Consider the following 24,056-nt stretch of genomic DNA (forward strand, 5'->3'; position numbering starts at 1 on the left):
AGTTTGGCACAGCCCATCACAAGCCAAGAGCATGGCACAAATCTACTTATTTGGGCACCCTACATCAAACTACTGACCCTGAAGTACTTTGCAGTCCAGCTCACTAAGAGAACAGATAACAAGCTATGAAGCAATACATTTACCTAATCTATACAGCAAATAGATAGATATATTTCTTCTGACAGCTTTCCTCAGTAAATCCACTTCCCTTCTCAGTTTTGGTCAGACAAACTCCTACAGAAATCCATTGACTATGGAGGTTTGGAGGAATTTCAAGATACCATTTTCTCACAGCTGTTATCAGGTGCATAAAGAAGCACCATAAAGAAGTTGGAGAGATAAGGGTTAGCTTACAGAGAATATTTATGTTTAAACTTTCCAACTCTTACAAAACTTGCAACCATGGATATGTAAATCAGGGATAAAAATCAGCACTGACATGCTTCAGCCTGGCATGTTTCCGTCCTTGAGAATCCCAGCTCAACCATGTGATGGCTAATACACTCAAAAATGCAATGAGCTTATGACCCATCTATCTGTGAAAAGTGTTCATCCTTATGGGGCACTCTGAGTTTTTCAAGAGAGTTATTTTAATCTCTTTAGATGCCATGGGACCAGCTATTGTTCTCTCTGGCACCATTTTTGTAGCTAAAATTAAATTATCTGATCTTAACCAGTCATGGAAGTTGCACGCACAAAAAAAATCTTTTTGGGGGCACTATGTACTTTTAATGACAGAGAGATGCATACACTGGCAATGCCTAAATTGTCCAAGTAAGTTGAGATTTGCTCCATCAGGGCAGAGCCTGGGCAGGCCAAATCAGCCTCTGAGCTGTCCTGGTCTTTGGAGAGAGAGCTGCTCTGAGGCTCATCCTCAGCTGAGAGAGGGGAATCAGAACTTGGGACCTGAGCTGGGACCACCACGTGCAACCACCAGCATCACCTTGGACCATGCAGCTCAGTACAGTGGAAGGATGAAGAAGAAAACATAGAGACACAAAGAAATGTGTGAAAAATGAACTAAATTAAATAGACAATGTGGCTGGAGGCAGAGGTTACACCAGTGCTGATGTCAGGGAGATAGTGCAGAAACAGCCAGATGGTTTTAAGGCCACATTCAACATTGACACCTGTTCACTGAATACCTGACCAAGAGAATGAAGAGCTATTCCAGATAAAATTGTTGCTCTCTTACATTTTATATACAAAGAGTTGCTTAAAGTTGTGATGGTGCTTTTAAAGTTGATGTGTTTTTTGAAAATACCATTTCTTCCTCATCTGTATGTCGGCCCATGCTGTTCCAAATGTAAGACTCTGACAGAAGTGGGAAAACTTTAATGAGTTTTTCAAAGTTTTCCTCCTTGTTTTAGCCTGTTACAGCTGAAGTCTAAGAGACTGAGGTTAAAAGTATTTCCAGATACCAAATTTGTCTTTTCTTCCTGTTACTTACTTTTTATCACATGAAATGTCCAGTAATTATCTCCTTATTTTACTTCAAAATACAGCACATGCACAGATACACATAACAGAATCAATGACAGTATCTCAATGACTTTAACAGACATGAAAAAGACAGAAATACAAATAAAAAACCTCATTATAACTTAATATTATACAAAGAAATGCATTTGGCTTTTTATTGAAGCATTGATGCCTTAGAGGCAATCCTAAAATATGGGAGACCACAATACGAGAGACAATCAGGAAATAGTCTGGACACAATGTTATCTCAGAGGCATGGAAAAATGTATATTTATATACCTACAGGGCAGGTAGAAGTCTGAGCTGTCAACAGAAGGGAAAGAGTCGAAGGATAATTTAGAACATCCCGAGCGGAAAATACAAATTAGCAGGCTGGGGAGGGTGTGAAGCATGATTGCTTTAGAGCAGAAGCAGAGGTGTGCAGGGAGGAGCCACTCACCGTGCCGGGGCGGGGGTAGGGGATGCGGCCCTCGTAGGGCACCCAGCGGTGCTCGGCGCTCTCCTTGTGCGCGTAGGGGCCGGTGAACACCGCCCGCACCTCGGCCATGCTGTACACACACACCGCCGAGCCCCGGAACACCGAGCTGCGGAGAGACAGCCCGTGAGCACAGCCCGGCCCGGCACGGCCCGGAACACCGAGCTGCGGAGAGACAGCCCGTGAGCACAGCACAGCCCGGCCCGGAACACCGAGCTGCGGAGAGACAGCCCGTGAGCACAGCCCGGCCCGGCCCGGCCCGGCCCGGCCCGGCCCGGCAGGGACGAACGGCACAGCCTGATGGGGCCAGTCCTACACATCCCATAGGAATGGCACAGCCTGATGGGGCCAGCCCTACACATCCCATAAGGAATTATAGAGCCTGATGGGGCTGGGGCCAATCCTACACATCCCATAGGAACGACACAGCCTGATGGGGCTGGGGCAAATCCTACACATCCCATAAGGAACGGCACAGCCTGATGGGGCCAGTCCTACACATCCCATAAGGAATTATAGAGCCTGATGGGGCTGGGGCAAATCCTACACATCCCATAAGGAACGGCACAGCCTGATGGGGCTGGGGCCAATCCTACACCTGCAGTAAGGAATTACAGAGCCTGATGGGACTGGGGTCAATCCTACACCTCTGGTTAGGAATTGCAGAGCCTGATGTGGCTGGGGCCAATCCTACACTTCTGGTTAGGAATTACAGAGCCTAATGGGTCTGGGATCCATCCTACACCTCCACTATGGAATTGCAGACTCTGATGAGGCTGGGGTCAATCTTACACCTCTGGTTGATACACGTGCTGCTAAACATTAACAGATGTTTATTTACAGATATTTAATAGCTCTGTTGTTAAAGTTTTAAGCTTTGCTTCATTGAAATCTGGTTTGGTCTTTGGGGCTACTTGATAGAGTTTTTTTCTAGTGGCTGACACTCTCCAGTTATCATTTACTAGGTCTTTTGGTTAGAATTTTATCCTGGTGAAGATTCATCTACATTGCATTCACACCAGGAAGACCATATATTCGTGATATAAGTGAGATGGCTGAGAATTACAAGTGGCATTGGAAAGACAAAAATACCTCTAGATATAAAAAGAAACACTTATTTAATTTTCATGCATTTTTTTCCTCTATCTAATGTGTTTTTCCAAAACATTTCAGTTTTCCTGTGAGCACCATGCCTGGTTGCTGAATAGCATGTACGTTGATTACTTCACAAACCATTTCATTTATTGTGCAATATTTACTTTGATTTTAAATATTTTCTGTGGTTATATATTCCAGGCCACTACTGTGGTAACTGCTCCTGAATTAAGGAGTGTCTTGGCAATTCCTCATTGTACTCATGCTGGTCGGCATTTAGCAAGTTGTTATTTACACTTACTTCAAAGGTTCTGGAGACAAAAGAAAGAATTACTAGTTTTCTTTCTGAAAATTCTATAGAGAGCACCTCACTCTTGATATGAAAGGTCATTAATTAATTAGTGCATCCCCCTGAGATAAAATTGGGTTATCCTTTCATTAACTCTGGGCTATAAAATCACATAACTATCAGTTTATAATGTGATTTTGATACTAAAAAAAGTGTTGCTTACAAAAATGCATCATGACAGTTATTTGCCTAAAACAGCAACTACTCGTTGCTCAATAAATATGATAGAAATTTACAAATTCAACTGGATGAGGTTGAAATAATAATCTAGTTTGCTTTTGATTGTTACATTTGCATTACTTTTTACAATCACTCTCAAAAATTAGGCACACAAAGACTTAGGGACATAATTTATTGTTTCCAGTTCTGAAAATTATTGTCCTCAGTGAGTACAGCCCTGACAACAGATACCTTATTCCAGCAGTTCCTAACTACTCTCAAGAATCAGGATCTAGTCTAGAAGATCTGAGTGTATACAAAAGTATGAAAGTAAGATCTTCACCATTTGTTTCCAGGGGCAAACATGATCCCATACATACCTTGTTGTAGTGAACACTCCATACACAAGTGGGTTCCTCTCATCTCTTGTAGAAAGTAAGAATATATCTTCTGCAATGAGAAAAACATATTTGGGGATTTTTTTTTTTAGTTAAACATCCACTGACTATTTCTGCATTTACCATTTACAATTTGGAAATTTGGAGAAATAAAACAAGATTTTATTTTTGTTGGAATTTTAATTTCTGCCACGTGAATTTGTAGTAATATTCTAAAATGTGCTAATTTGCAGAAAGTCTGGGTTTTATACCAAATCAGATTTTACTTTCCAGCTTTTGGAGGGAAATGGAAAATCACTGTAGTTCTAATCAGATCAATGTTAGTTATAATCAGGGATTTCTGATCTAAGTCAGAGATATTACTAGTCCTGTTTGAAAGAGGAGTAAAATCAAAAGAAGATGTAGTGCTTCTATAAACCAGAGGGGGAAAAATCCAACAAAATCAGGTATCACTAACATCAAAATAGACCATTAAAGATAAATTAACTTACGCAGCTCATCGAAATGTGTGTCTGCTCCTTCAGGACCAGGTATGGAACACACAAGCCTGGCTTTCAGAAAAGTTGTCCACTTGTTTATTAGGCTTCTTTGGCCTCCCATATCATTCTAGCAAAAATAAAATTAAATATTTTAAATTGAATATTAAAAAAGTAAGGGCTTTAACACATGGCAGCACAGTACGGACTGTTCATCTTCTGTCTGATTCCACAGTTGGCTCTAACCACAAAAACATAATTTTCTTTTCTCTAGAAGAGTGTAGGAGAGCCTTTTTCTAAGTAGTTTCTGTAGTTACTTACCAGCTCAGAGAGTGGGCAATTCAAATTTCCAAATTATACCCAAACCTGATTGCAAAGTTCCTTCACCAGCTTTTTAACTGGAATGTCTACAACACATGATTTCTTGCTCCCTGTGAGGCTAATTTTTACAATCAGTTGTTCTTCAAAATTCCTTACAAACCAAGTAATAGAACAGAACATTTTGGACAGTTTTAGCAGGGGAAAAAAAAAAGAAAAAAAGAAAAACTATATTCATCAGCAGCTTGCAATGTAAATACTGTGCTGTTTTCTTTGTGTACACAGTACAGAGATAAATGCATTCCAGGCAAAACCAGTCGTATTATTCTAATAATCACTGTTACAGAAATACCAGTCTATCCTCCCACAACAGGGATTTTTTAAAATTTATTTTACTATGGGTTTTCAATACATAAGCATGCTTGCCCAAATTTCCTTCAGCCACTGGAGAAAGAAAAAACCTATCAAGGGTCACTTGAGATTGGAATTACCTTTCTAAAGGGTAAGTGACCTTCTACTGACTTGAATCAGCAGAGGTGTATGGATAGTAGATTTTAAAAGATATGAATTTAATGAAGTAAAGCTAGGAGTTTGTTCATGTACTTCTTCCATGGACTACATGAAGTGCTCTGGTTTCAAGCAGCAGAACCCTTTAGGTTCTGCTAAATTATTTGGGCCCCAGACCTCTTCATCCTACAAATGGTAAGGGTAATGATATACCAGCAGGAACCAAGAATTGAAACACTTAAGAAAAATGTTATCACCAGCAACAGTCTCCCAGCTGGATCTCAGTGATCCCAGGAAGGTGCCTACTTCTCTCAGTTATAAACTCTGAAGCTTAGGGGATCTGTGCTCTAACTTTAAGGACCACAAATTTAGCCACATTTATTCAGCCCCTTCAGATTCATTAGGAGAAATCACTTTTTTGTTAATTCACTTTGCCATCTGAAGGCACAGAACCAGCCACATCAGGAAACACTGGGTGGTGGGATTTACATGTCAGCACCACAGATTGTATTTGGCCCTTCAGGGCTGCATCATACAGACTACAGGCATTCAGAAAGATGGCTTTAAGTGCTGAAATCACTTCACAAGGAGTAACACTTCTCTGGTAATGCACTCTAACTGCTTCCCCTTTTCATGTACCTGCTACTTTCAAATAGATTAGCTCAGCTGGAAATGATTCCTGTTAATATATGGCCTTTGGAACTCCTGCTCTTACAAGAGCTGCTGCCTCCTCTCTTGATTTCCTGAGGTTCTGCCAAGCCTGAAGCTTTGCATCTACCCAACAGATTTATTACAATGGTGTCAAAATTAGCAGCCTGAAGCCAACAGCAAAAAAAAACCCTCTGCATGTGCATGTTCTGTTCAAAGGCAGAGCAAACAGACTTTGTTGTACAGTTAAAACCAAACAACTACAAGATGTAACAAAGAATCTTAAAAAGCAAGGAGAGTTAAGCCTTTCCTTCCTCTGGCAATTCGGATTAGCTGAGCAAATCTCACACTGCAGGGCTTCCACTTTGATTTCTGGTGGATGCAGTGCAGCATCACAGGGAGATGAGATGTCTATAACTACCTGACTAAAATCAGAAAACAGTAAGAAAGTGTGGAGCAAGTGATGGGACTGAAGTAGAAGAAGGACCCTTGCCTTGTTCCTAAACCTGTCACTGCAGCATTCAGCTTCTGCAAGAGATGGGAAGATATATACTTGTACTTTACCAACCTTAAGCTGTGATCCACCACAGCATTTTCACAAATGCTTGTTTTAAATGTATCAGTAGTTCCACTGAGTTGCTAGAGAGCAGTGTGAATCAAACACTGTGCTCAAAGGAAGGAATCCTAGTAAGTGCTATGTTCATTAAAGTATAAAATATGTGGATATAAGATGTATCCATATTTGCTTGCTCTCAAGCCAGGACATGATGTTAACCATATTATTTGAATTTAAGAGACATTAGAACAGACATTCACTAGGTGTTCTACATATTCAAAAGCAGCCAAAGTAACACTGTACAGTTCATAATGGAGCAAAGGGGATTCAGCTATCAGTCAGCATTCCAAGAGCTACCAAGCCCTTCTGAAGCCAGAGAGTGACAAATTTATAGTGCAGAGAAACTGAAAAGACCTTTCACTGATTTAGACAGCTGCATACATAATATGCTGACATATCCTTCAACATGCTTATTTCTACTGCCATGGCTGAGTGAAATAAAAAGCACATGTTTCTAGGAAGGTACTTTTCTTTGTGGTTGTGGGGCTTTTGGGGGATTCTTTTTATTTGTAGCATATAGTACTCTTCAATTCTATATGTCATCTCTGATGAATACAGTGTCTTTCCTTTCCTACAACATGCCTAGGATTCATTGGGATTGACTGGCAAAGCGCAGAAACTGACAAAGGCCATGATGATTTTATCTACATACAGAATTAGTTCAACTCAGACTAAGGAGGTTCAGAAAGTAAAACTTATCTTACTAAGCTCTGCAAATGCCTATTTTTTGAAGAAAGGGTACCCCTTTCTTCCTCATCATGTTTTTTGGGTGTATTAGGTCAGTCTTTCACTCATCTTGAGGCTTCAGGTGCTGGAGAACATGAAAAGATGCAGCTCTTCTCCTTTCCTTCAGACCATGTTGACATGTACTCACTCACTTGGCATCATATCTGCCCACTCTGTGCAGATTCCTTGGACCCTCACCATTCCTGATTATTGGCCTCTGAGAGGCTGCACAAAGGAAACACTGGCCCAAGTTATTTTTGGGACTGGGCTGTTACAGAAAGAAGACAGTCTCTTTTCCCAAATAGATTATTTAATAGTAGTAGTCTGGAATGAATCACCAATGTGCTCAATTGCTGTGAGCTGGCTGCAAAGCAGGACATAAATACAGGAGGATGTACAGCTTGGGTAGCCAGTGGATTAGAAGAAATGCATGGAGTGAAAATCACCAAAGCAAAGTCCAGTTAGTGCACAGGTGGACAGAAGTAAGGATTAAACACGAAGTCACAGGCTCCTAAGAAGCCCATTCAGCTGATTTATACCAAGCAAAGGTTTGCCTCAAGCCTGTTTAAGTAATTAACTGGATGTACTGAAATTATTTTTAACAAGAGATATGGTCTGAATACAAAGAACTCTAAATATTTCAGGGTGATTGGACAAGGAGACAAGATAAATTTAAGTGCTGAGAGAAGGGGAAGGCAGCATGAACAAGCCTTTCATTCCAAAAATATGGCTAATCTTGTAACAGCCAACCAGCCTTGAGTATCTGAAATCTTATCTCCCAAAATATCACTTCTAAGCACATTGGATTAGCTGTGTTTACTATAAACTTTGTTACTGGACAGATGAAGGCACTTAGGACTGCATATTTCATTTTGTATATAAATAAAGCTTTAATTAGCACTTACTGCTTTGTAATCTCACAAGCTGTAACAAATACCAACACTTTTGCCTGAAATACCTTCTTTTTAACTGAAAGAAGTGCCTGTAAAACGTTGGTTACTTGTGCTTGCCTGAGTTAGAAATGCAGATAATTGCCACCTAGAAGGGGGGCTATTCAGTCTGTCACCTGTTGAGGAAATATTACCCCAAAATATAAAAAAAAAAATTTACTTAGATAAATGGGGAAGTAATCCAGTATTACTTTAATAAATCAGGCAGACTCTAATTTACAGAAATCCTAAAATTTCATTCCTTTTCAACGAGCTGGTTACAAAAACCAATTTGCTGCAGTGAGAAATCAGTTTTCTACAAAATTACATTAAGAATTCAAATATCAGAATATCACTTCCATGACCATAGGTAATTGTATGGCTTTCTGACATTCTGGAAGACTGCTGTTTAAATGGCACAGTGTAAATTTTGTGAAGTAATTTGAAGTCATACCATGCACCTCTCTTGGGAGTCTTCTATGGAAATTTCAGTTTTCTGATCTGCAATTTATGTGCAATTAAGTAAAACAGGTTTTTCAAACCATCTAGCTAAAAATAAGTTCATGGGAAAATAAAAGCCATCAGAAAAGATACTGCTCTATGATCAAGTGATTTAAAAATCAACTTACATTAAAGACTTTCTATTGTAACCATTTTCTACTCTGTTGTCCCTTGTATACTATATAAATGTAGCTTCATTAAAATGAACAAATGTTAGTCTTGGAATCCAGTAGGCAGGAAAACAGATGGCAATGAAACTAAAGAACATCTGCATCTTTGGGGATTTAAATCTCTTATTTGCTTGTAAGTAACAGTGACAAATTGAACATTAGAACAAAAAGTGCAGTTATCTGAAAAATCAGTCTACATCAAAGATGTCAAACACTGTGATTCATAAAACTTTAAAGACAGTAATTATCCTGAACAGCCTCTAAAAGGAAGAAAAAAAAAAAAGAAAGAAAAAAGAAAAAAGACAATGAATGGAATTTCTAGAAGCAGGTTATTAATTACAGCCAGTGGCAAGATGTGCAAAAGGACTATCCAAAGAGAATTCCTGGCCTGAATAAAAGGAAATGTTGGACACCAGAGAGGAAAAAGTGCTGAAACTGCAAAAGGCCCTGGAGCCTTTCTCTTATTGAAGCTTAGCTATGTGACAAAGCTACCAGAAACAAATGGCATTCCCTGAAGCAAAGCCTTTATTATGGAGGAAAAAACTTCCAACCTTGTAGCTGACTTTATAAATGGAGAAACAGCCACAGACTCCTTTCAACTTCTGTCTTCAGATTCACAGTTCTTTCTATAATTATTTTGTCTTACTTTACATATTCTGTCCCCACTCAAGTGTTAGATGCCAGCCTAACACAGGAAAGGTAAATTTGGTCCTTTAGGAATTCAGGTGCAAAATTTCTTGTCCCAACCACACTAATGCAGATGAACATTCCTCCCCTGATTTCATCAGGCTACAGTGAAAACATCAAGCTACACATGAAGTGTCACTCAGAGAGAATAAAAGCACACTTGTAATATAAGCAAGAGAAAGAAGGCAAAAGAGACTTCAGAACTTGGACTGCTCTCCTGTGGACACATCAAATAAACCTGGGGAAGTTACTTCTCTGTGTCTGCAGTTCCCCTCTGACAATGAGGTGGTGCCTGTTTAGTTTCTGCTCCTCAACCAGGCTTGTTTTTATTTAATGCAGAAAGTACTCACACTGAGCATACATAACTGTTTGGTTCACTATGGAAAATGTTTATTTTTATTTTGGAAAGTATTTTAACATCACACCCAGAAGTTTCTACCAAATTATCTTTGGATGGGATCCAGACTGGAAAATCTAACTACACAGCAAAGAAAAACTATGGACTGTTACTAAAAATACCATAAAAAAACACCCAAAATCCAGAAACTAACAGGCTCAGGTAAAGATAAGGATGGCTTTAGACAAATAAAAGAATAAAATTAAGCACCATTTTACCCTAAGGCCATGTAGCAATCCTGCTCAGATTATTTTCAGCAGGCATGGTAATATTAAGAATATTGCCCTAAACTGTCCAAAGGCTGCTACAAATTAAATGTACTCTACTATATCCACCATTAGGGTGTCATTCTAACTTCAGTGGGAATCTAAAGTTAGCAAAGTCTTATAGTTGAAGAAATAAAATATGTTATGGGATTCTCAGGAAAAACTGCTTAAAATTTTGAGTATAAACTGTCCATGGTTTATTCCAGTGTGTTTGACTTGCTTTTACCTCTCATCTAAATTTTCATATATATATAATATAAATTATAGTATATGTATACATAAGAAGGATATAGAAAGACAGAGAACAAAAGCTTCAGGCAGCATTCTTGATAAAGAAGCTACAGACAAGTCAAGTAATTAGATGGATCATACAATTAATGTCAAACAGGAGATCAGAATTTCTATGATTTGAGCAGACTGACAGCAAATGGGAAACTGGAAGTGCATGAGACCCAGCACTGGGGTAAATTGGTTTCTTTATGAACAAATAAGCCTGAATTTGCCATTCAGAATTTCACATTCTTAAATCAGAATGTCCTGAATTTCAGGTTCCAGGGACTCAGTAGGACAGAGCCTTTATAGCCAGTGAAAAATATGTCCTTCAGAGAGTGATTTGGGTTAAAGATAAAAATGATTTATCTGCCTTTAATGAAGGAAGGGAATGCCTGATAATTGGTTTCCTCACTTGGATATATTCAACTGCCTGAAGTAACTTCCATGAGATATTGTGACCACACCACTGATAACCACAGGTTGAGAGCTGGGAAGGGCATGAGACCAAAGAATAAAGGTAGGTCATAATCTCAGAGAGTCCTTTAGAATCTGTAATCCTGAAACATCTGCATTTAAAACACTGTACTCAATCAACTGTAAACCATAGTACACTTTTTATAGTAAATGTACTGACAGGGAAAAAAAAAGACAGGAAGATAATTCAAACACGTGAGGAAACTTCACAATCAGAAAGTCATTATTTGCTTCTCTTAGAGATATTTGAACATCTGAGCCAAAGCACTCACAAGTCAGGGACTTTGGGTGAGCCATAGGAACTTTACTCCAAATAACTCTAGAGGCTTCCACCTCTGAGCCAAGGTGTACTGACAGTGTCTTATGCAATGAGGCTCTGGCAACTAGGATGGCTTCCAAAGTTTGCTTCAGAGGTCGTGCAGCTGCATTTCCATAGTCCAGTTTTTAAACATCTATCTTGACACTGCAACTTCTTTCTCACTTTCCCCAAGGCTCAGTAAAATTCAATCACACCTCTTTACATATAAGCATATCATGCATATTTTTGCCTGATTTGTAAATCATGATTTCTCCCCTCAAAACACCAATTATTGAAACACACCCATGAGGGACCCAAATTTATGAAACTTCCTTTACTTATATAACCCTTGCCAATAAGGAAAGTTGGACCAAAAGACCTGACAAAGCCTGATGTTGTATCTCTTAATCCATCACTGTTAGAAGCAGATACTCTATGGAACTGGCCTGTCTCCAACACATTGGACCTTAAAAATGAAATCATCATGATGAGCATCTGCTTTCCTACATAATTTGAAAACTTTCAAATGGTACATAATGTGCAAATATCAAATTTGAAAGTCCAAGAGGAGTTGGTTGCCAAAAGACCCACGGCTGCAAAGACACTCAGTGGGGCAAATGAGGGCCAAGGTTGTTCCAGGGATGATTTTTTCAGAGGGGTCTTAAACATTATTATTGAGAAATCAAGGAAAAAAGTATTTCCCATGGCTGGAATTGTGGCTAGGCAACATTATGGTGACAAAGGAGGTATGTAAGCATGTAACACACAGGAAGTTAAATCTCGTCTGGAATGAGTTGCCTCCAGAACTGGAAGCAGGATAGCTGCACGAGCGTGGCTCTGAGCCCAGACTAATTAGCCCTGCTGAGAACATGTGAACATGGCTGTTTGGCTTCCAGGACCTGGCCAGTGCAGTGAATGGGAAAGCAGGACACTGCCAGGACAGCTCCAAGGGCTCTGGAGAGAGATCAATTATCTCCACAACACAGAAATACCAATAATGACAACAGGCCAGTTGTGCCTAGTCACAGCAAAGGCACGGCTAGACTATATCCAGGGCAAGAAAAACACCCCTTAGCTTCCACAGACAAGCAGCCCTGGGGCAAAGCCCACTGGAGACTGGACTTGGAGCTGCAGAGGCACAGCTCCCTCCTGCCATTCTGGGAATACAAATTGCTTTAAGCACCAGATAGGAGGCAAGGTCACAGCCTTGAACTCTGCTGATGTTCATGGCTTTGGAAATAAATTACATTACCCAAAGGTGGAATGCAGGGTGTGTCCAGGGCTCTCGACTGGAGGGCTCTTAAAATGCTTACATTCCAGTGTGCTTAGAAAGTACAGTTTAACCAAGAGGGCTGTGCCTAATTGCAGTATTCTTTTCCCCAGGTACAGCTTGGTACATATAAGGGTGGAATGGTATTAAAAAAAAAGAAAAGAAAAAAAAAAAAAGACAAAGAGCTCACTTGTTCCCACTAAAATAAAGGCTGCTTCTGGATACCAAACACTTTGGGAAATATGGGAAAACATCAGTGGGTGAAGTTTGATTTCTTGGCAGTTGAGGTCTCAGAAACCAGCCTCCAAGACTGCACGTTTTAGCTTTTGCAATACATCACCAAACCATTAAAGAGAAGCTTGTAGCACAGCAAATGCAAACCGCTGTAATAATAAACAGGATTTTCATACTGCAGCAGAGAGACTACTGCTTTTGGCTAATTTCCACTTCATTCCAATAGGATGAAGTTTTAACCATGAAAAAATATATTTCTATATAGATAACAAACAAACAAAAGCTCCAACAACTTTCCTCCCTCTTCAAAACCTTTTCTGTGACTCCTCTATGTTAGATTTTTATTTCTCCCCATATTTGAGTGGGAAAATAGGGAGGCAGAACTGGGTCCCTTCTAGGGCTATACTTGTACATATGCAAGGCTGTCAAAAAATATAATTACAAATCTGCCATCTTTTAGTGGTGAATATGTACAAAAATAGAGCTGACTTGCAACTGGACAACATAGGGCATGGTGTATGGATGCTGCAATTTTTAATTTTTTTTTTTCAAAATCTTCCTCAATATGAAATGCCTGTGTCCTATCTTTATCTGATGCAAAGTGGCTCAGCACTTTGGCTTGAAGACAGTGTAGCTGTAAAAGCTTATGCCTGTGTTTCTAGAAACAGGAATACGTGGATCCATGCTCTGAAGAAGTTAAGATCTGTGTGTCCCTTTAATATACATATATGTAACTGCTTGCATTTTAAAAAAGAAATAAAATTTGCTGGCTAATCTTCAATAGCAATTTTTCTTTTTGGTTATGACCTTACATGAGAAGAAAACCAATAACCCCAAACACTGCAATTTATGTAAGTATTAATGCACCATAAGTAGTATCAGGTATTGCAGATAGGGCAATGATACTTTCCCTGCCTTGCTCAAACAAAAAACAGGAAATGCCATTTGCCATGATAAATGACACAACTGTTTCTGGAAGTGCCTGTTGAAAGCAGCTCCCCCCCAGTGGCAGTGCTACCCCAGTGACACAGAACAGATGATGTAACCTGAGTGTGCAGAGCTGCAGCACAGGCTGCAGGGCACTGCTGTGCATGGTCTGGTGAGCAGGACAAGTGACAGCTGTTGGACTCTGGGCAAAGAGCTGCCAGCAAGAGCACTGCAGTCTGCTGGGTCTGAAAGGAGCTGGGAAAGGGGAATGCTTTCCAGAGATTTCCCTAAGGGAGGGGATCACTGAGAGGCCATATTGTTGAACCCTTGAAAATTAGCCAAAGAATAGGCTGCATTGACTAAGCTTCTTATTAAAAACAATGCCTATTCTAATTTTAGCATGTGTTTCTGGCATTAATGGACAGGGGCCCTAAGGCATGGTGAGGTAGAGAGCAATCGAGTTCTCGTAGAAAAAAACTGTGTTTACACCAAGAGAATTATTTCTGAAGTTGCTGAGCTTCTGCCATTTACTGTTATTCTCTGCTTAACAGGAAAAGAGTGCAAAGGCTTAACTTTGAGCAGTACAGGTCACATTAATGAGACAGTGCAAGTAGAAATTGTTATCAGTTGTTGCAATCAAAGGCATTGCTCCCGTGTCAGAGACAATTAAGCACAGCAGATGTTTCATACCACAGCACAGATCCAAAATACCTCAGAGTCCATGAACAGACAAGTCTATTTTTATATTTAGTTTACATTAAACATCCATAATAATTATGTTTTTATTATAATAATTGGCAATATTTTTAAAAAATTTGTTGGTAATTAAGGCAGATGTCATAAAAAGCAGGAGTCTAGATTATCAAGAGAATTCTGAACCAGTGGGAAGTGCTCAGTAAATAAAGAAGACAGTGTAGAACTATTAATAATAATCACCTTGCTTATCAGCTTTCACTGTTTTGGTTTGGCTACTAAAAATAAAATTCATGACATTTTTCCCATTAACATGATTACTCTACAAATTCATTTTCATTTGAGGTATGATTATACACAGTCATTAGGATTTCCTTACAATACATTTGCTTTTATTATGATAGCTTATCTCCCTTTTTCTCTAGGTAAAGGATGCTGGTTTTCTCTAGCCAATATATCTTACTTTACTATACTCTCTCATGTGCCTTGGCATGAAAATGTTGTCAATCAATTTCTTCTAATGCATTAAATGCTTTCTCATAATCAGCAAATGCCATGTCTAGCAGCAAATCATAAATGTTTGCATTTCCATTCTGCCATTAATCACTCTGCTGTGAAATACCCAGCTAAAGATTATCCATTCTTTCGTCTGGCTAAAAACCTACTAGAGAACTGATTTATGAATGAATGTTTTGTTATCTTAACACTTTAGGTCAAGGACAGAAGTGTGAAATGGCTGTGGCCACTGAAATCTCAGTAGGAGCTGGGAGTTTGTTGGACTGCAGAGCAGCTGTAGATTTACATATCCATACACTTGTCCACTCCTTGCTTATCAGTGTGTCCACAGCTGAATGAGTGCTCTTCTCCCCCACACATCTTATTGCAAATCACAAACACTTTTGTTCATTTATTAATTTTCAAGTTTCTCCAGAAACTGCCAGCAGTCACACTGCTCAGAAATTTCAAGTCAGTTAAAGCTTCTGTTAGTTAAATCATAGAAATCTACCTATTACTGTGGTGTTGCTGGTATCTAATTTATCATGAGATAAACATTATGTTTACTATGTTACTAATATGAAGGCAGCTTTTAAGTTCCATTTTCCTTTTACCAGTGATTCTTGAGGACCCAAGGACAGGATGGGAGCACTTCTACTGACTGCTTCTGTTATCACAGAATAGAGGAACAGAATGTCCTAAGGGACGAGGGAGTGCAGAGTGTGTGTTTGACACAGAAGTCTATACACCCTTCTGCCACTGTGGGTTGACCTCAGTAAAACCATCAAGCTGCTAAACTACACTGACTGCTGTCTTCATGCTTTTTTCTTTTCATCTTTTGAGGAGTCTTCTGCCCTTGACAGAGATGCTTCTCCAAGAAGAGTGCAGCTCATGAAAGCCTGAGTCTGTATACATAAAGCACAAATCTTTTACAAGGGGTGAACACAACAGAATGAAGGAGAAAGTGAAGGAGTAATCACTTAAAGGAGGTCAGGCACCAGCCAAATGAACTTTTTAGATTACAGGAGACTGGGGGTCTGGCTCCTCCTGGTCAATGGGTCAAGGATTGCTCTTCTTCCCAAGGGAGGAAACCTCCAGGCACATGTGGGTGTAGCTCAGAAACTGTATACTTTCTTAGCCTCCCCTCACCTCAGTGGTTTATCAGCAGTGTGGAGAAACAAAAGACTGCCCCCAGCTCTCAGTAATGCCCAGGAATGGTGTACAGAGCCAGGCTGAAGGAATGGGTTTGTATATCCATGCATCAGTTGGCACTTTCCACATAAAACCCAAATACCTTGCCACTGTGTACACTTTGACTCATCCATCCTCACTGGAAACTCATGAAACAAAGCATGACATTGTTGCATTGAAGGTCAGTGCTTCACTGTTTGGAAATAGGATTGTAATTTATAAACATACTAACTTTTAAAAGAGGTACACCATCAATAGGAAGTCTATTTTTTGACAAGCAAATTTCAGATGGCATTAATAATCTATGTTCAGAAAAGTTACTATGATTGCTTATTGGGTGACAAAGTGGAAAACACATTTCTCACAGAAATAAGCCAAATTTGCTAGGTTTTTATCACAAAGATGGAGTCCTCACCTTACAAACTCTCCCAACTCTGGAAAGGATTGTCTTGTCAGATGTACCACTATCTTGTGATATTTCTCGAAAAAAGAAGTAGATTTTATCATCATCTGGGTTATAGGTATCTGGGATAGGAAAAGTTCCAATGAATTTTGCTCCTAAAAATTAGAAAAAAAAAAGAGGGTTAAAAATCTGAAGAAAAGCCTTAGTACTTGCTGTTAAATCTCTGCATTTATGTTACATCTTCCAGTGAAATAAAACTGTTATATAGATATGTGAGTTTCTTACTAACTCCAACTGAAAACCACTATGGAGTCTAAAGTATTTACTGTTAGTCTGATGTTTTTGTGTATAGATTTCACTACCACTTTCAATAGTATGTAGCACTTGTTATCATTCTCTGTTTGGAAATAGAGTAAATCTCACAACAAACTATTGCCTACACAAATCTATCTTACTGGTCTTGCCACCAAAAGGAAGCTAAGTAGATTTTCTGAAATCACCTGGTCGAATTTAAATTAATTTAATTACTCATTGCAGCAGTTATTAATACAGAAATATACTACTGCTTATTAGAGATAGTTTGCAAAGGGATGTTTCCCAGGTATCTGTCATGCAGCAATCTCACTGATTGTATCTACCAAATCCAACACAGTGCCATGCTAGGAATCCCCACTTAGCACAGCAAACTCCAAAACTGCTGGTTGGTCTTAAGGATGCAGATCCTTGTGCTTGAGAACAGATTGGCTGTATCAATGTAATAGTTTGGTTGGGTTATCTAAATCTGATTTTTGCAAAAATGCCTTGCTGTGGCATGCTGGGCCATTACTTTATTCCTGGTCTCTTCCAAGGCAAGCGTGGGTGTCTGCATTTCCCAGCCATGCTTACTGGGCCAAGGTGTTCCTCACTGCTCCCAAGCTCCCTCTTCCATGGTCTCCAATCCTGCTCTACCTGCTCACAATTGAGGGCTTTTGTTTTTGGTGTTGTTATTTTTTGTTTGTTTGCTTTCCTTTTAATTTTGCACTAAAATCAGAAATTGAAGCAATTCCAGTGTCCATGATTGGAGCAGAGCCGGCAACAAATCTCCCTTGCTCAAGTGAACCAGCTACTTGGGGCAGTGATTTTTAAGACATTCCCCAGTGTGCTACAATAGATGAGCTCTTCTGAGGGCTCTTGGATCAATGATGTTTTTCTTTAAACAGAAGTGGCTATACAAATACAGTGCAAAGAGACCCTTGACTCTAAAATACATTCTTTCAGCAATAAAATACACAGTCTTTGTCCCCCAGTATCAGGTAGGCTGCAGTAGAAAGCAATAAGGAGGGTGTTGTAAGAATGCAGAGCAAACAGAGCACACTGTTTATATGGGGGAATACTATTATCAGCTTTCAATATATCTTCATGCCTTTGTCCTTTTCATAATGATTGTTACTTTCTATTAGCCTTGAGGAATTTTCACCATGAACTCTACAGCACACAAAGAAGAAAAAGAGAGTCCTTGATTCAAAAGTTTGCAGTCTGAGACAAAGGGTCTGAGACAAAATGGAATGTGTTTAAGTGCGCAGTGTGCACTTTTGTTTTAGAAGAATAAATTTATGAGTGAAAATAGGAACAATGCTGCTTCCATCCTAAACCCTTATGACACTAGAGAATGGTGTCAGCAGAAAAAATGAAATTATGCAGGCATCAAGATCTACAAATTTAAGTTAGGATTTCAAAATGAGCTTTACGAAAATATTCAATTACCCCTCAGGGCCTGTAAGGACACTTTGAAGATTAGATCTCTGAGCATGAATAAATACATAAATACACTTCCAGTATGGTTTCTTAAATATGTGGTTAGCAAAATATCCATTTAAGACGAAACTTGTGAAGTTCTTCTATACCATGTTTTTGAATGTCACATCCTTTTTTTTCCTTAATCCACATTCACAGAACAAAACACTGAATGTATGGGGGGTTGAATTAATTGCTTTCCTTGGCAAGCCAAATGCAAAAATAAATGTCTCAGTACCAATTCCTGAAACAGATTTAGAAGAATCTCTAATTAAAGGAACACCAATATTTAACAATTTTAAATCACAACTGAAAACGCTGAAAGTTAAATCCAAAGAGAAATGCATGGTAAAAGATACAAAGATGAAGTGAAAATAATTAAGATGGAAGAGATTATGATCTCAAAAGTATATAATGTTCTGCAATTGAGATCTTTGTCTCATCTTTTCTAACCCATCTATCCAACATATAGAAGTGCATTTAAGCTAACTGTGAATTAAGCTTTTGGATTCTTTGCATGGGAGAAAAACTAATGATGATGATTTTAAACTACTGTTTATTTTCCCACAGACAGAGCTATCCCTCCCACTATTTGCTGCAGCAGATCTTCCCACATATTAAGTTCATGGCTAGATTGTATGCAATCAACCCAGGGATTAAAGGCATCACAAGCTCTGGCAATAGATGAACATGTGTTGATTGTGCTTTTTTTGATGTGGCCTGGTGGGAAAAGCTGACACAGCTGGTTCTTCACTCTGTTGGTCACCTGCTGGCCATCACCCCCTCCTGAAACCAGCAGTGATTTCTGGCAGTGCAACCTATGGAGAACTTAGGCTCAGAAAAAGAGAACCACAAAGGAGTGGCTGTCCCAGAACACAAAGAAATTAAAAAGTAACCTGAAACAGTGGGAAGCAGCACCTCTGTGTAGTTGGGCTGTCAGAAATAGGTGGCATGACAGAATGCAAGGACAGTGCTTACCTCATTTACCATAGCCACCCAGAAGTCAAGCTCCTAACCCATTCTCAGGCAGGTCCTCTCTCAGGGAGGGACAAAGTGACAATGAACAATCCTATTTTAGGACAGATTCCTACAACAGGCAGGGTGAGTCACTCTCTGGAAGTGTCACCTCTCAGTAAATTACAGAGGCAGGCAAAAGCACTGAGCTCAGACAGGATGAAGGCTTTTGCCTTTTGCAGTTAAGGGAGCTGAATCCCCTCCAAATTTCGCAGGATATAAAGAACTCACTGCCTCCAAGACTTTGCCCTGGAAAAGACTACTAAATTGCAATGAAAAAAGCAAGAAGGAAAAAAAAAAAGAGATTAATGCAATTCAAGGAAGCCCTCGTTCCAGCTATGCCCTTCTCTTCCTAAGGGGCAGGGAGGAATGTGCAGCTGCTCAGTGGATCCCTGTGTGTGGGGCTGGGGGATGCTCTCCTCTGCTTGGTTCCAGTTCTGCCATCCAGCCCCAGGTGCAGGGAGCAGCTCGGGGGAGCAGCTGTGGGAGCACCAGAGCCCCAGCCCTGCTCCCCTCTGCTCCAGTGCCACCCTTGCAGGAGTGTAGCTCCTGTGAGCCTGAGTCATGGGAAAGATTAGCTGCCTTCCTCCTCTTCCCCCTCTGGAGCTGCTGTTCAGTCACTGAGATTAGGACATGTCTTAATTAGTCAAGATAGAGATGCCCTGCAAGGAACTGGAAGGTATCCCACGCATTTTTCCCTCGTGCTTTGTCTTTACCTCCCTTCCCTCAGGGAAGGATAATTTTATTTCCAGAAACAGAATAACACTAAACTTAAAAAAAATTAAGGTGCATTATAGCAAAACCTCCTTGGCCCTCTGGAAGAAAACAAGCTGTGCATTTTATGCTTATCCTAAGCAAAACATGAGTCATGCATGGTAATAATTTATTGCCAATTGTACAATTATTCAAGTATGTACAACTTTTCATGGAGGTCTAACACATGCTTGGTAAATGGGCAGCAGATTTAGGGAAGAGGGGATTTAGATGAGACGGGAGTGTTAAACCTGAAATCAAGTAAATATTTTCTTTATACCAGTATCTGCTGAAAGCACAAAATCTGTGATTGGTAACATTTCACAATAAACTGGAAATATATTGGCCACCCTATGGCTTATTACAGAAATGATGCCGTCATTTCAAGTTGCACTTAAAATTTTCCCCAACCTTAAAAGGACTGTTTCAAAATATTAAAAGCACCCAGTTTATGTCTATCCCTCTTAGTATAACACTGAAGGGATTGTGTTTGTGAAGTCTTAGACAGAATTGTGGCTGCAGGGTTTTATATGGCTGGAAACAAGGTAAACCTGAAGAATATATAGGGTCTTCAGTGTTTATATAGTGTGGGGCAATTTTCACCTCACAGTCTAGCACACTAAAGCTGTTCTTCAGACCCAGACATATTAATATACTCTTCTCCTTAGAAAAGTTTCACAAATACAGATGCTTTAAGTGAAAACAGAGTAAATCATGAATCAATATAAATGAGAGAGGAAAGGCAGACACAACCCCCCCACTAAAACAGCTAAACATTTCTCAAACCAGTTTATTCTGTTTTCTTGGAGCGTTCCCTTGCCTCAAACTGTTAATGAAGAAACAATAATAAGGTTTGGAACTGTATTTTTAAGCTGTAAGTTCTTTTGGACTGGGAACTGAACCCTGTAATGCTCATCAATGTGGATCTATACTAATGATAACACCAGATGCTCCTCAGGCCCAAACCATAGTAAATCTTTGGTTTTAGCTTATTATTGCATCCCTTAGGAAAGAAGCTACCCAGCCACCTCTCCATGCTGAGCATCTGCAGGCCATCAGTGATAAAACTGGATATGCACTTGCATGGCTAATTGGAATTAGACTGCTGGAAGGACCCATCCTGGTCCAAATCCCAGCCCATTTCTGCTCTGCACTGCACAAGGGGTGTGTGGAAACAAGAGAGACAAGACAGGAGAGGTGGGACAAGAAAGATTTTCAACACAGGAAATCAAAGTGGGATTGGTCAGCAGAGTCAGATGAGAGATTCTTCCATCCCCTATTTGGAAAGGTAAACATGACTTTTAAGTGGGTTTTTATTTTTCTCTTCATCTCACAGCAGAAATTCTGGGGTTATGCAGTTACATCTCAATAGAAATTTAAAGGAACACTACAGAAGAAGGAAGAGAAGGGGTAGGGAAAAATTATTAGGGAAAAAAAACCTAAACATTTCCTCTTGCTGAGATCTCAAAGAGTTAAGAGGCAAAATTATCTTTTTTAGAAATTGTCTGCTGGGAAGACAACTTAACCCTGTGGTCAGCAGGCCCTGGCTTTCCACTGCACCCATAATAGTTACACAGGCATCCTGAGCCAGGGCCAGCATTGCCACATCTTTAAAGACAGTTGACAACTAAAAGGGGGATGCTTTAATTGAGCAGGGTTAGCTTGTGAGTGAAGTTTTCCATGTTACTCTGTGTGTGGTTTGAGACTGGCTGGGTGCAAATGCAGCCAGTTTTTTAGAGGGTTTACTAGCTCACAATGTTTTTTAACGGGCAAGGAAAAGCAGTGTTTTGCTTGGGAAGCTATTTTAGTGTGCCCTTAGTGGCTTTAAAATTATCCTCACAGCAACAAAGGGTATTTCTCCCCTTAAAAAAAGGAAAATTAAAAATAATACCTCCTACCAAAAAATGTGAGATTTCTAGTCTGTTGTTTCAACACACTATACAGAGCTTCTAAAAAGTGATTGGAAAAAACAGTTTAAAAAGATTATTCCAACAAGGCTGGATATAGAAGCATTTAAGTCATGATATTATTTCAATTGTAGGATTATACAGATATATAGATCAATGACAGAAACTATGATTAGGTCTCATGCTCCCACTCTTCCCTTAATTAACATTTTCACCTCTGTGACTTTTCTCAAGTGCATTTCTGTTCCACTGAGCTTTTTAAAAAAAGCTTACGTAATCCAAAGACCCCATGATACAATATCTATATTTATAGTTACTGGACATGTATTTATACAAGGAAGGAGCTGTTAACTTCAGAGAGGCAGGGACAATGCAAATGACAACAGCATATGTTTGGTATCTTACCAGTAAGCCAGTAATGTTCAGAAATGTCAGTTCTGATGTAATGGTGGTCGTGAGAAGGGCCCAGAGAACGTGTCAGAGCAGTGTCTTTGCCAAGGAAATCAGAAGCTGTTCCAGCATAAAGATACTCATCTGCAAATGAAAAAGAAATAGGGTTCCTACAGCTGTGGCACAAAAAAATTATTTATATTTTGTTGGGTGAACAACAACTATATTAAATTTGTCTAAAAACTGATTTAATGCTTTAAAATACTATTAGGTCATATTTTAAGGGGTTTTTTTTGGTTCTGTGAATTTGCTTACATTTAAATGAGAGTGATGTTTGTAATTATATGTCTGAGAAGTAACATAGTCAAAACCTAATTTTCAGATCTTTTAGACACTCAGAAAAGTAAATTTCCCAGGCTTTAATAGGTGATGGGCTCTTAAATGATATAAAGGTTTATTTAACCTGAACAGTGAAGGCATGACCACCTGTCCATTCCAGCTACCTCCTGTGTCCCAGGACTGCCACAGCCCTGATGGCTTTGCTGCTGGCTAGAAAAACAGGGTAGATGCTTCCCCACTGGAATGCTACAGCTTGGCCCATTCCTGCAGCAAGGATCTCCATCCAACACTTAATGCAAAAAGAGGAATTCAGGCACAAATTCAGGGAATTTGTGTTAATGGCAGGAATATGGCTACAGACACAAATCATCATCATTTTCACACAGAGTGGTCTTGCTAAAATAAATGACACATCTTGCTTGAATAAGGCAGCCAGAATTTGCCTCACAAGGACATTATATCTGTAATACAGGGCTGTGAGCTTGCTGCAATTGCAGTCACTATTTGCTCTTCTGCCCCTTTTGTGGGCAATGAAAATGCTAAGAAATGCACAATATTTTCTGTTTCCCCTTAGATCTCAGTACTTTTCAAAAAGAAGCAAACAGTATCACTATGAATCCTTTTATACTACATAGTGCATTTTAAAATAGTCCTTTTTTCTGTAAAATAAGAAGCTTTATTGGTTGGAAGAGGTTTTTTTTTGCTTAATGATGTGCATAAATAAATCGTTAGAATCCATAAAAACAAAAAATTTCATGTTCATGAATTATAATCTTATAGAAAAGCTGTATGATACATAAAACCCCCCCTCCAAAAGTTCCTTATCCAGGTTTTCTGATACTCCTGGGTCGAAACATTTCACAAGATCTTTTAGAGAGAAGCTTTTGTTGAGAGTGAATGCAGAATAAATACCATTCAACACTGATGTTTGTGCTTTCATTTGCTAAAGATGTAAATGTACTTAAAATAGTAAGATCAAGGGGGGAAAAAAATCAACAAACCAACCCACAACCCATGATCCACAAGCACTTTATTTGTCAAAAAAAAAAATCTATAATCTTTCCTTTTATTTCATTATTATTGTTACTTCTGCATGATTTCCATGGCAGTTGTGAAAAGCACATCTTTCAGACAGCATGTTGCCTTTGTAAAGCAACAATAGTGCATTCTGAAAGGTATTTGTCATAATGAGGAATGGGCAGGGTAATTGGTGTTTGCTAACTGACAGGCACTGGGTGATCGATACATCTGAAGGACCAACAGAAATTCTCCATCTTGCTGAGGCTCTGCTGACAAGGCATTTTCAGCACTTCTCTCAGCATTTGGTATCTCTCAGTCCAAGTTCCTGCTACATCCTGAACACTTTTGGTGAGTGGTAATTTGTAACAGAGGATGGATGATGAGCAGGTGATTTTTAGTAAAA

At 39.4% G+C, this 24,056-nt stretch overlaps 1 protein-coding gene across 1 annotated transcript in view; it reads right to left on the reverse strand.

Annotated features, from left to right (window-relative positions):
• Positions 1–24,056, reverse strand: part of SEMA3D (semaphorin 3D) — a 136,256-nt gene that overhangs the window by 30,459 nt on the left and 81,741 nt on the right. Inside the window, exons 7-11 of the mRNA XM_079303047.1 lie at positions 22,310–22,438; positions 16,470–16,612; positions 4,450–4,564; positions 3,941–4,010; positions 1,922–2,066 (exon numbers count right to left, since the gene is read on the reverse strand). Of these exons, the coding sequence (XP_079159173.1) occupies positions 1,922–2,066; positions 3,941–4,010; positions 4,450–4,564; positions 16,470–16,612; positions 22,310–22,438 (602 nt within the window). The remainder of the gene's footprint in view (positions 1–1,921; positions 2,067–3,940; positions 4,011–4,449; positions 4,565–16,469; positions 16,613–22,309; positions 22,439–24,056) is intronic.

This window comes from Erithacus rubecula, assembly GCF_903797595.1.
Source record: "Erithacus rubecula genome assembly, chromosome: 4".
Taxonomy (NCBI): domain Eukaryota; kingdom Metazoa; phylum Chordata; class Aves; order Passeriformes; family Muscicapidae; genus Erithacus; species Erithacus rubecula.